The sequence below is a fragment of the Zophobas morio genome, unplaced genomic scaffold, assembly GCF_036711695.1.
Source record: "Zophobas morio isolate AGI-343-1 ecotype UQ-CSIRO unplaced genomic scaffold, CSIRO_AGI_Zmor_V1 ptg000020l, whole genome shotgun sequence".
Classification (NCBI taxonomy): domain Eukaryota; kingdom Metazoa; phylum Arthropoda; class Insecta; order Coleoptera; family Tenebrionidae; genus Zophobas; species Zophobas morio.
The window spans coordinates 3,977,519-3,987,666 of NW_026972125.1; the positions used below are offsets into that span (position 1 = coordinate 3,977,519).

General features: G+C 33.1%; 3 protein-coding genes across 3 annotated transcripts; 1 reads left to right on the plus strand and 2 right to left on the minus strand.

Moving 5' to 3' along the window:
• Window positions 1-33: 33 nt before the first annotated feature.
• On the minus strand, window positions 34-902 carry LOC135131498 (FAD-linked sulfhydryl oxidase ALR-like). Its single transcript, XM_064059276.1, has 3 exons — window positions 632-902; window positions 386-588; window positions 34-328 (listed from the first exon to the last, which is right to left on the minus strand). Exons 1-3 carry the CDS (start codon window positions 833-835, stop codon window positions 163-165), a joined length of 573 nt encoding a protein of 190 aa, XP_063915346.1. The 5' UTR covers window positions 836-902; the 3' UTR covers window positions 34-162.
• LOC135131497 (leukocyte receptor cluster member 1 homolog) lies at window positions 903-1,927 on the plus strand. The gene is made up of 2 exons (XM_064059275.1): window positions 903-1,007; window positions 1,063-1,927. Exons 1-2 carry the CDS (start codon window positions 985-987, stop codon window positions 1,907-1,909), a joined length of 870 nt encoding a protein of 289 aa, XP_063915345.1. The 5' UTR covers window positions 903-984; the 3' UTR covers window positions 1,910-1,927.
• On the minus strand, window positions 1,902-3,645 carry LOC135131496 (ubiquitin carboxyl-terminal hydrolase 39). Its single transcript, XM_064059274.1, has 3 exons — window positions 3,455-3,645; window positions 3,104-3,409; window positions 1,902-3,055 (listed from the first exon to the last, which is right to left on the minus strand). The coding sequence occupies exons 1-3, from the start codon at window positions 3,528-3,530 to the stop codon at window positions 1,932-1,934; spliced, it is 1,506 nt and encodes a 501-aa protein (XP_063915344.1). The 5' UTR covers window positions 3,531-3,645; the 3' UTR covers window positions 1,902-1,931.
• Between the last annotated feature and the right edge of the window lie 6,503 nt (window positions 3,646-10,148).

Genomic DNA, 10,148 nt, shown 5'->3' on the forward strand with positions numbered 1-10,148 from the left:
TTTGGAATCGAAAAATGCAAAAAACTAGTCAACTTCTTAATAATTTATAAATTTATTAATAATCCAGACAAGCAAAACACCCTCTGGCTTGTTCCGCTTCAACATTGACATCACAGCAACAACTCCAACATTGCTAACCTAAATCTAACTAAAACGCACTGGTCAATAATCACAGGACCCGTCCTTCCACCCATCCCGCCACCGTTCGTCGACTTTCGAACAATCAAACTCCGGCTTCCCCAACTTAACGTTAACTTTATTGTGGGCGCGACACAGCCACTGACTCAGCTCTTCATAGCAGCTCGTGGGCGGCGGATCCACCTGGATGCTACAACAACAACACATTACAAAACATCGTTCTCCCCAAAACCCGCCCCGAACTCACTGTCTCTGAAAATCCTCGGCGCAGTAATCGCACGGATAAAACTTCGAGAACAGGTGGAAAAACGCGCTCATGTCTCTCTGCTCGCTGCGCGTGGGCTTGTCAGGGTACTTGGCCGCGATGGTGTGCAGCAGCCCCCACGCGCTGCGGCCCAGCTCCTCCTTGTCCAGGGGGCAGTCGGTGCGTAGGGACCCGCTCGGCGCCACCTGCAACGGCCGGTTATTGGGGTTAGGGCGAGTTGGCGCTTACTTCTCCGGAGCTGTCTTCGTGCGCCTTCCTGGCGCGCGCGGTTTTCGCGTAGTCCGAGAAGCTCGTGCACGAGCGACAGTTCTCTTGCTCCAGGTGCGACCGGCGTCTGGGCATCATTTTAAAAGCATCATTGGGTTTTGTTTTGGCTGCGTGACTGTAGTGGTGCCACAAATTGGTTAAGTTCGAAAGGGGGCCATGTGACATTCTGGGGTCTGTCAAATTTCATGAGTGGGAGAGAAGGAAGATGCGATTACGTGCGAGTTGGACGGAGATAGACATACAAATAGAAACGTCAAGAGTGACAAGTGACGTTTGCGTTGACAGATAGCTAGAGTACAAGAAGTTCAATAAACATGAATATTTTACCGAAAAAAAGGTAAGTTGGGTGTGTTTTTTTGTGAAAATTGACTAAAGTGTGTCGCGGTTTTAAGATGGCACGTCCGCTCCAAAGACAACATCGCGCGAGTGCGAAGAGATGAAGCGAAAGCCGCTGAAGAGGAGGCGGCACGCAAATCTCGGGCTAAACTCGCGGAAAGTGAAGCCAGAACCGAGTTATTGCGACAGAGGGCTAGGGGCGGTGTCGCTACTAACGAATTTATTCCGCTGACCAAAGATGAATCGGTGGCTCAAACCCACGTCAATTTTTTCCAGGACGTGGAAGACGGAATTGCAGACAGTAAAACAACCAACAAAGAACATGATAAAGAAGTCAAACAAGAGAAAGAAAAGTATGAGAAGCAAATCGGGTACTTGACGTACTTAGGGCAGGATACCAATGAAGCGTTAGGCAAAAGAAACTGGTATGAGGAGATGCCAGACAGGACAAATCGTGATGGGGCAGAAGTAGGACTAAAAACTAAAATCAGAGAAGACCCTCTAAGTGTAATGAAGAAATACATGGCAGAGGGAGACAGTCCAAAGAAAAGTGGAGATGTGGTACATCAAGCAGTTGCTTTGACCCTCAAAACTTTGCAGAAAAGAAAAAGGAGTAGTAGTGGAGAAACAAGCCCCCAGAAACACCACAAAAAAGATAAAAAAAAGCGGAAAAGAGTGTCTTCAAGTGACGACTCGGATGACGACAGACTTGAAAAGAAGCGAAAATTGGAGATTCTAAGATTGGAAAGACTGAAACGCGAGCGAGAAGAGCGAAAAAGGGCTGAAAGTCTCCTGGCGAAACTACGAGGCGACAAAGAAAAGAAAGAGGAAATTCCGCAAGTCACAAAAAAATACAACAACCAATTTAACCCAGAACTAGCTAAACAAAACTACAAATATTAAAATCCATTTATTACAAAACTACCTAGATTCTTAATTCATATATTTGGATGTACGCTTCCGTTAACGTGATCATCTGTGGCAAGATATCCGTCACGTGCAAATCCTGCATCTCATACCATTTCCCAGTGCTCTTCTGTAACACATGAACCCGATAAGTACCCTTTCCTGGCTCCCCATCATGCACAATATTAGCCACCAAATCGTAAATGGTGTGTTTGTGTTTAGCTTTAACCTCAGGCGTCAAAAACTCCCCAAAATCGACATTCCGCACCGGGAAATTCACAATAGTTGGATTTTTTTCCACATAGAACGTATTTTTCGTGAACCTCTTAATATACAAAATCAAGTATGGTGGAAGCCTCGTGATTTCAAACTTCTTCATAAAGTTCTCCTTGTACGTCTTATACTCTTTCTCACAACTACCATTGAATTTAGTCAACAACTGATATAAATTAACTTGGGGGATAATATTTTCCCGAAATTCGTCTATAAAGAGCGGCGGGGGCGGCAAATCGCACGTTAAATACAAAAACGGCGACTCTGTAACCACCTCCTGGTACTCAGGGGTGGCTAATAATGAACGCTTTTGTCTATCATCAAGCTCAGTTGGCGGGATTTTCCTAGTATAAATGCGCATGTTCCCCAAAAAAGCTTGATATATAATGGAGCTCCCTTTTTTCTTGGTACCATTAAGGGCACGGTGAAGGGCGTTCAAAAACCACGACAGGAAGTCAATGGGGTCCCCTTGTTGCGTGATCTGGAAGCGCTTTTTGCTCCACAAAACCACGGCTTGTAACATTTCATGGGGCGACACGTGGGCTTTGAAATTTCGCGGGTTCCACAATTTACGCATCAGCTCCCCATATCGTTGTACCAGTAAGTACGAAGAGTCACCAGGGGGCCGCTTTACTTTACTGTAGTTTTCTTCACGTAGAAAATAGTTGCGAAGAGGTACAACCCGCGACAACGCTTGTAGTACGACATTACAATAATCATTGGCTTTTATATTGTTTAAACCCACGATTCCAGGCATATACAACGAACCGTCTATAGCTCTAGACATACGCGTGCTATTATCAAGGTTGCTGATGTGTTTTTCTGTGAACGTCGGATTCAACAAATACTTGATGTCATCCAGAGACGAATCTGAAATTCCACGTGAAATTAAAATAATTATTACTCAATTTATTTTACCTATAATTTCATAATTGTCAGGCAGACAATAAAATTTCAAGGTGTGCAAGTTCAGAAAAACGTGGTGGCCTTCGGCTACTGAATGTGTGTACGCGTGGGTGTTCGTGCCCCTGCCTTGGAAGTACTTGCCGCAAACCAGGCACGCGTAGACGTTGATTCGGGTCAGAGAGACTGAGCACAACTTTTCAAAATCAAAGTCGAGGAATTGGCGATTGATTGTGTCAAGGTAGGGGCAAAGGCGGTTGGTTTTCACGTCCAGTTTGGTTTCTCCGGGTTCGGTTTTAAATTCGGGTTTCATCTCGTCGTCTGAAATCGTAGCGTTAACGGGGTTTTTGAGGTTAGGTTGCTCACCTTCAAGAGGATAGGCGTTGACGGAGAGTGGCTCCAGTTTTTGCTTTTTGCGAAGGGGCCCCGTGTCCGAATCCATGATTTTGGGGGGTTTGCATTGACTTTTAACGGCGAATGGGGCTGGAGATGAGGGCCGCTTTTAGGTTAAGCTTGTTGTTTGGTGACTTTTCTGTCATCAGGTATGCGTGCTACCAACCTAATTCCCCATGTATTTAATACGAATAGTCCGTGTTTAATGCTACGACGTCGGTGACCGAAACGTCTTAAACCAAGAATATTGTTTAAATCGTAATAACTAGAGCTGTGCGGTTCAAATTTATTTATCCCCACTATCCGTCCCATCAGGCCAGCAGTGCAGGCCGCTGCAGTCTTGCCTTCCTCGCTTCTCGCTTCTCATTGTGTATTATTTTACATAATTCACATCAATCGTTTTATTGTCAACGAGACCGACACTTGAACATTATTAAAATTATTATTCTTATTATTTCGTGGGTATGGATTTTAAAATCATCAACTGATTTTCAGTGAACATTATTTTTCGCGTAAATTTCTTCGCGATACGTAACATCGGCTGCGAGACACTGGTCTCCCGTAGTAGGGGTCGATTCGCAACGTTTAAATTTGGACCGCACAGCTCTAGTAATAACCCAATGGATTTTTTTCGGGAAAACGTTTTGGAAACACTGTGTTCTATTTTGTATGAATTTTTTTTTAATGTTTTTAGTGACAATTTTTATGGTTGTTCTCGATACACTGTATGATATTAACAGTGAGAAAAAAAAATGAACAATTAAAATAATCGAAAAATCGAGAAATCTAATCGAAAAATCGAAACCTTAAAAAATCGTAAAACCGAAACATTGCAAAATCGAAAATCGAAAAATGTAAAATTTAAAATCGGATAACTGAAAAATCGATCATTCGAACAATTGAGAAACCGAAAAGGGGTCAAAATCGAAAAATCGAACAGTTAAAAATTGAACAATTTATAAATTGAGAAACTGACAATCAAAATATCGAAAAATCCAAATCTCGGTAAATCGAGAAATCAAAAAACTTAAAAAGTCGAAAAATCGAAAAATTGAGAAATTTAAAAATTGAAAAATTAAAATATGGAAAAGTTGAAAAATTGAGAATTTGAAATATAAAACAATCGAAAAATTGAAAAATCAAAAGTATAAAAAACGAAAAATTGAAAATCCAAAAATAAAAAATCGAAAAATCTAGAAGTCGGACAATCAAAGAATCGAAATATTGAAAAATCTCAAAACTGAAACAAATATCCAAAAATTGAGAAATCGAAAAACCAATAAAGCGAAGTCGAAAAATCGAAACTTTGAGAAGTGGGAAAATCAAAAATAGATTAATTGAGAAATCAGAAAACTGAAAATTTAACGTCAAAATTTAGAAAGGTGGAAAATTTAAATAACGAAGAACTGAAAAGTCAAAAAATCGAGAAATCAAGAAAACTAAAATTTAACACATTTAATAAACAATTAAAATATCGCAGAATTGAAGAATCGAGAAATCCAATTCAATTTAAAAAATTGAAAAATCGGAACATTGAAAAATTGGAAAATCCAGAAATTGAAAAGCTCAAAAGTAAAAAATCGGAGGATCGAGAAATTGAGGAGTCGTAAGCCGAAAAGGAAAGTTAAAAATTGATAAATTGAGAAACTGAACAATCAAAACAACGAAACATCGGAATTCGATAAATTGAGAAATCAAAAAATTGAATAATCGAAAAATTTTAAAAAAGAAAAACTGGAAAATCGAAAATTAAAAATATAGAAGAATTGAAAACTCGAGATATCGAAAAACCTAGAATTTTAAAAAATGAAATATAAAAACATCTAAAAATTGAGAAATCGAAGTATAAAACAGTGGAAGAATTGAAAAATCTAAAGTTTAACAATAAATTGAAAATCCAAAAAGTAAAAAATCGAGAAATCAAAAAAATCCATCAATTCAAAAATCGAAAAGTCGAAAAATCGAAGTATTGAAAAATCTCACAACTAAAAGAAATATTCAAAAAATTGAGAAATTAAAAAATTGGAAAATTGAGAAATCGAAAACCTGAACAATCAAATCTCGATAAATCGGAAATGAAAAATTAACAAATCGAAAAATTGAAAAACAGAACATGTAAAACCAGGAAGTCGAAAAATCGAAAGATTAAGAAATCTTGAAAAATTAAAATATCAAAAGATTGAAAAATCTAAAATTTAAAAACCCAAAAATTGAAAAATCGGAAAAATAAAAAGATAGACACATCGAAAAACCCAGAAGTCAAAAATAGAAAAGCCAAAGAATTGAAATATTGAAAAATCCTAAAACAAAATATCTAAAAACTGAAAAATCGAAAAATCAAAAAAGTGAAGTCAAAAACAGGAACCTTAAAAATCGAAAAATTGAAAATCAAAAACCTGAAAAATCAAAAAATTAAAGAATTGAAAAACAGGAAAATCGAAACACTCGAAAGTCAAGAAATGGAAAAATCAAAACATCGATTAATTGAAAAATCGAAAAATTGAGAGGAAAAAGCAAATTTGAAAAATAAAAAAATTGAAAATTTGACAAAATGACAATTGAAAAACAGAAAATCTAAAACCGGGAAGTCGAAAAATCAAAAGATTAAGAAATCGAAACATTTGAAGAATTCTAAAACTTGAAAAATTGAAGGAAGTATCGAAGAACTGAAATGAAAAATCGAGAAATCGAAAAATCTAAAATTTTAAAAATTAAAAAATCTAAAATTTAAAAATCGAAAAATTGAAAAATCGAAAAAGTAAAAAATCGACGCATCGAAAAATCCAGGAGGCAAAAATTAAAAAGTCGAAGAATCAAAATATTGAAAAATCCCAAAACTGAAATATCGAAAAACTGAAAAATGAAAGAAAAACCAAAAATGCGAATCTAAATCGGGAAATCAAAACTTTGAAAAATCGAAAAATTTAAAACGACAATCGAAAACAGAAAATCTAAAACCGGGAAGTCGAAAAATCGAAAGATTAAGCAATCGAAAAATTGAAAAATCGAAAAAGTAAAAAAATTCGACACATCGAAAACTCCAGAAGCCAAAAATCGAAAAGTCGAAGAATCAAAATTTTGAAAAATCCCAAAACTGAAACATCGAAAAACTGAAAAATGGAAGAAAAACTGAAAAATCGAAAACCTGAAAAATCCAAAAACTGAGAACCTAAAAAGTCGAAAAATTGAAACCTTAAAAAATAAAAAAATCAAATACCTGAAAATTCGAAAAATTAAAGAATTGAAGAACAGGAATATCCAAACCTTCAAAAGTCAAGAAATGGGAAAATCAAAACATTGATTAATTGAAGAATCGCAAAATTGATAGTTGATAAAAGTCGAAAAATCGATTGATTAAGTAATCAAAACATGTGAAAAATTCGAAAACTTGAAAAACTGAAATATCGAAGAACTGAAATGAAAAATCGAAAAATCGAAAAAACTAAAATACTAAAATTTTAAATATTGAAAAATTAAAATATCAAAAAACTGAAAAATCTAAAATTTAAAAATCGAAAAATTGAAAAAACGACAATTGAAAAACAGAACATCTAAAACCGGGAAGTCGAAAAATCGAGATTAAGAAATCGAAACATTTGAAAAATTGAAATATGGAAGAGCTGAAATGAAAAATCGAGAAATCGAAAAATCTACAATTTTAAATATTGAAAAATTAAAATACCAATAAATTGAGAAATCTAAAATTTAAAAATCGAAAAAGTAAAAAGTCGACACATCGAAAAATACAGAAATCAAAAATGGAAAAGTCCAAGAAAAATTGAAATTGAATTGAAAAATCCCAAAACTGAAATATCGAAAAACTGAAAAATTAAAGAAAAATTGACGAATCGAAAAACTGAAAAATCCCAAAACGGAGAATCTAAAGAATAAAAAAAATGAGAAGTCGGCAAATCAAAAAAGTGAAGTCGAAATATCGAAACCTGACAAAATAGAAAAATTGAAAAACCAAAAAACCTGAAAAATCAATTAATTGAAAAATCGATAGACTTTATAAAAGTCAAAAATTGAAAAATCGAAATATTTAAAAATCCCAAAACTGAAATATCGAAAAACTGAAAAATTCGAAAACTGAAATATCCAAAAACTGAGAACCTAAAAAGTCGAAAAATTGAGCAATAGAAAAATCCAAAAATGAAGTCGAAAAATTGAAACCTTAAAAAAATAAAAATCAAAAACCTGAAAAATTGAAAAACTAAAGAATTGAAGAACAGGAATTTCAAAATCCTCGAAAGTCAAGAAATGGGAAAATCAAAACGTCGATTAATTGCAAAATCGAAAAATTGACAGTTTATAAACGTCAAAATTGAAAAAACGACAATTGAAAAACAGAAAATCTAAAACCGGGAAGTCGAAAATTCGATTGATTAAGAAATCAAAACATTTGAAAAATTCGAAAACTTGAAAAACTGAAATGAAAAATCGATAAATCGAGAAATCTAAAATTTAAAATCGAAGAATTTTTTGTGGATTTTTAGACAGCTTTTTCAAAGTGAAATTTAGTGCATGTAGTTTATTCAAATTTTGACGGATTTTCGACTATTTTTGAAACTTAACAAACACATTTTCTTGTAGATTTCGACCTCCAGAAGTCACTTCCGGTCTCATACTTTCGATAACTCTAATTCTTTTTCCAAATTCGCCCGTTGAAATTTCCCAATTTTCTTAATTTTAAAATAATTTGTCTTTCAAACGGAATATTTTGAAAATATTGCTTCGGGACCGTAAAAATGCTACATTTTTGGAATCAGCATCTCGCAGACTTTTTTGTGAATTTTTAGATAACTTTTTCAAAATGAAATATAATTGTGTTTATTCAAATTTTGACTTATTTTCTACCATTTTTGAGACTTGGCTAAATACATTTTCTTGTTCGATTTCGGGGTCCAGAAGTCGCTCCGAGCATTTTTTGCATAATCGCCGATTGGAGTATCGCAATTTTTAATTTTTTTAAAAATTTGACGTTCAAACCGAATATTTTGAAAATCTGAAAAATCATAAAATTGAATAGAATAACAGAAAACCGAGAAATTGAAATATTGAGAAATTGAAAAATCCAAAAATTGAATGAATAGGAGTAAACTGAAAAGTCCTCAAACTTGAGAATTTGAAAGATAAAACAATAGAAAAATTGAAAAATCTAAAATATAAAAAAAGGAAAAATTGAAAATCCAAAAATAAAAAATCGAAAAACCAATAAAGCGAGGTCGAAAAATCGAAACTTTGAGAAGTGGGAAAATCAAAAATAGATTAATTGAGAAATCAGAAAACTGAAAATTTAACGTCAAAATTTAAAAAAGTGGAAAATTTAAATAATGAAGAACTGAAAAGTCAAAAAATCGAGAAATCGAAAAATCTAAAATTTAAAACATTTACAAACAATTAAAATATCGCAAAATTGAAGAATCGAGAAATCCAATTCAATTTAAAAAATTGAAAAATCGGAACATTGAAAAATTGGAAAATCCAGAAATTGAAAAGCTCAAAAGTAAAAAATCGAAAAACCGAGAAATCCAAAAATCGAAACATCGAAAAATTCTAAAGCTGAGACATCGAGTAATCGAAAAATCGGAGGATCGAGAAATTGAGGAGTCGTAAGCCGAAAAGGAAAGTTAAAAATTGAAAAATTGATAAATTGAGAAACTGAACAATCAAAACAACGAAACATCGGAATTCGATAAATTGAGAAATCAAAAAATTGAATAATCGAAAAATTTTAAAAAAGAAAAACTGGAAAATCGAAAATTAAAAATATAGAAGAATTGAAAACTCGAGATATCGAAAAACCTAGAATTTTAAAAAATGAAATATAAAAACATCGAAAAATTGTCGATTAATTGAAAAATCGAAAAATTGACAGTTTATAAACGTCAAATTTGAAAAATTGAAAATTTGAATAAACGACAATTGAAAAACAGAAAATCTAAAACCGGGAAGTCGAAAATTCGATTGATTAAGAAATCAAAACATTTGAAAAATTCGAAAACTTGAAAAACTGAAATATCGAAGAACTGAAACGAAAAATCGAAAAAACTGAAATTTTAAATATTGAAAAATTAAAATATCAAAAAACTGAAAAATCTAAAATTTAAAAACCGAAAAATTGGAAAAACGATAATTGAAAAACAGAAAAAAAGTTGATAAAAGTCAAAAATTGAAAAATCGAAATATTTAAAAGTCCCAAAACTGAAATATCGAAAAACTGAAAAATGAAAGAAAAACTGAAAAATCCGAAAACTGAAATATCCAAAAACTGGGAACCTAAAAAGTCGAAAAATTGAGCAATAGAAAAATCCAAAAAGTGAAGTCGAAAAACTGAAACCTTAAAAAAATAAAAATCAAAAACCAGAAAAATCGAAAAATTAAAGAATTGAAGAACAGGAATTTCAAAATCCTCGAAAGTCAAGAAATGGGAAAATCAAAACATCGATTAATTGAAAAATCGAGAAATTGACAGTTTATAAATGCCAAATTTGAAAAAAAGAAAAATCGAAAATTTGAAAAAACAACAATTATTAACAAACAGAAAATCTAAAACCGAGAAGTCGAAAAATCGATTGATTAAGAAATCAAAACATTTGAAAAATTTGAAAATTTGAAAAACTGAAATGATAAATCGAGAAATCGAAAATTTTAAATATTGAAAAAT

Excerpts from the sequence above, each read along its gene's own strand:
- LOC135131498 (XM_064059276.1), bottom strand. The coding sequence starts at position 835 with ATGTCACATGGCCCCCTTTCGAACTTAACCAATTTGTGGCACCACTAC. Across the intron at positions 589-631 it reads ACGAAGACAGCTCCGGAGAA|GTGGCGCCGAGCGGGTCCCT; the intron begins GTAAGCGCCAAC and ends CGGCCGTTGCAG. Across the intron at positions 329-385 it reads GCCGAGGATTTTCAGAGACA|CATCCAGGTGGATCCGCCGC; the intron begins GTGAGTTCGGGG and ends TTGTTGTTGTAG.
- LOC135131497 (XM_064059275.1), top strand. The coding sequence starts at position 985 with ATGAATATTTTACCGAAAAAAAG. Across the intron at positions 1,008-1,062 it reads AATATTTTACCGAAAAAAAG|ATGGCACGTCCGCTCCAAAG; the intron begins GTAAGTTGGGTG and ends CGCGGTTTTAAG.
- LOC135131496 (XM_064059274.1), bottom strand. The coding sequence starts at position 3,530 with ATGGATTCGGACACGGGGCCCCTTCGCAAAAAGCAAAAACTGGAGCCA. Across the intron at positions 3,410-3,454 it reads CAACGCCTATCCTCTTGAAG|ACGACGAGATGAAACCCGAA; the intron begins GTGAGCAACCTA and ends CTACGATTTCAG. Across the intron at positions 3,056-3,103 it reads TGACAATTATGAAATTATAG|ATTCGTCTCTGGATGACATC; the intron begins GTAAAATAAATT and ends GTGGAATTTCAG.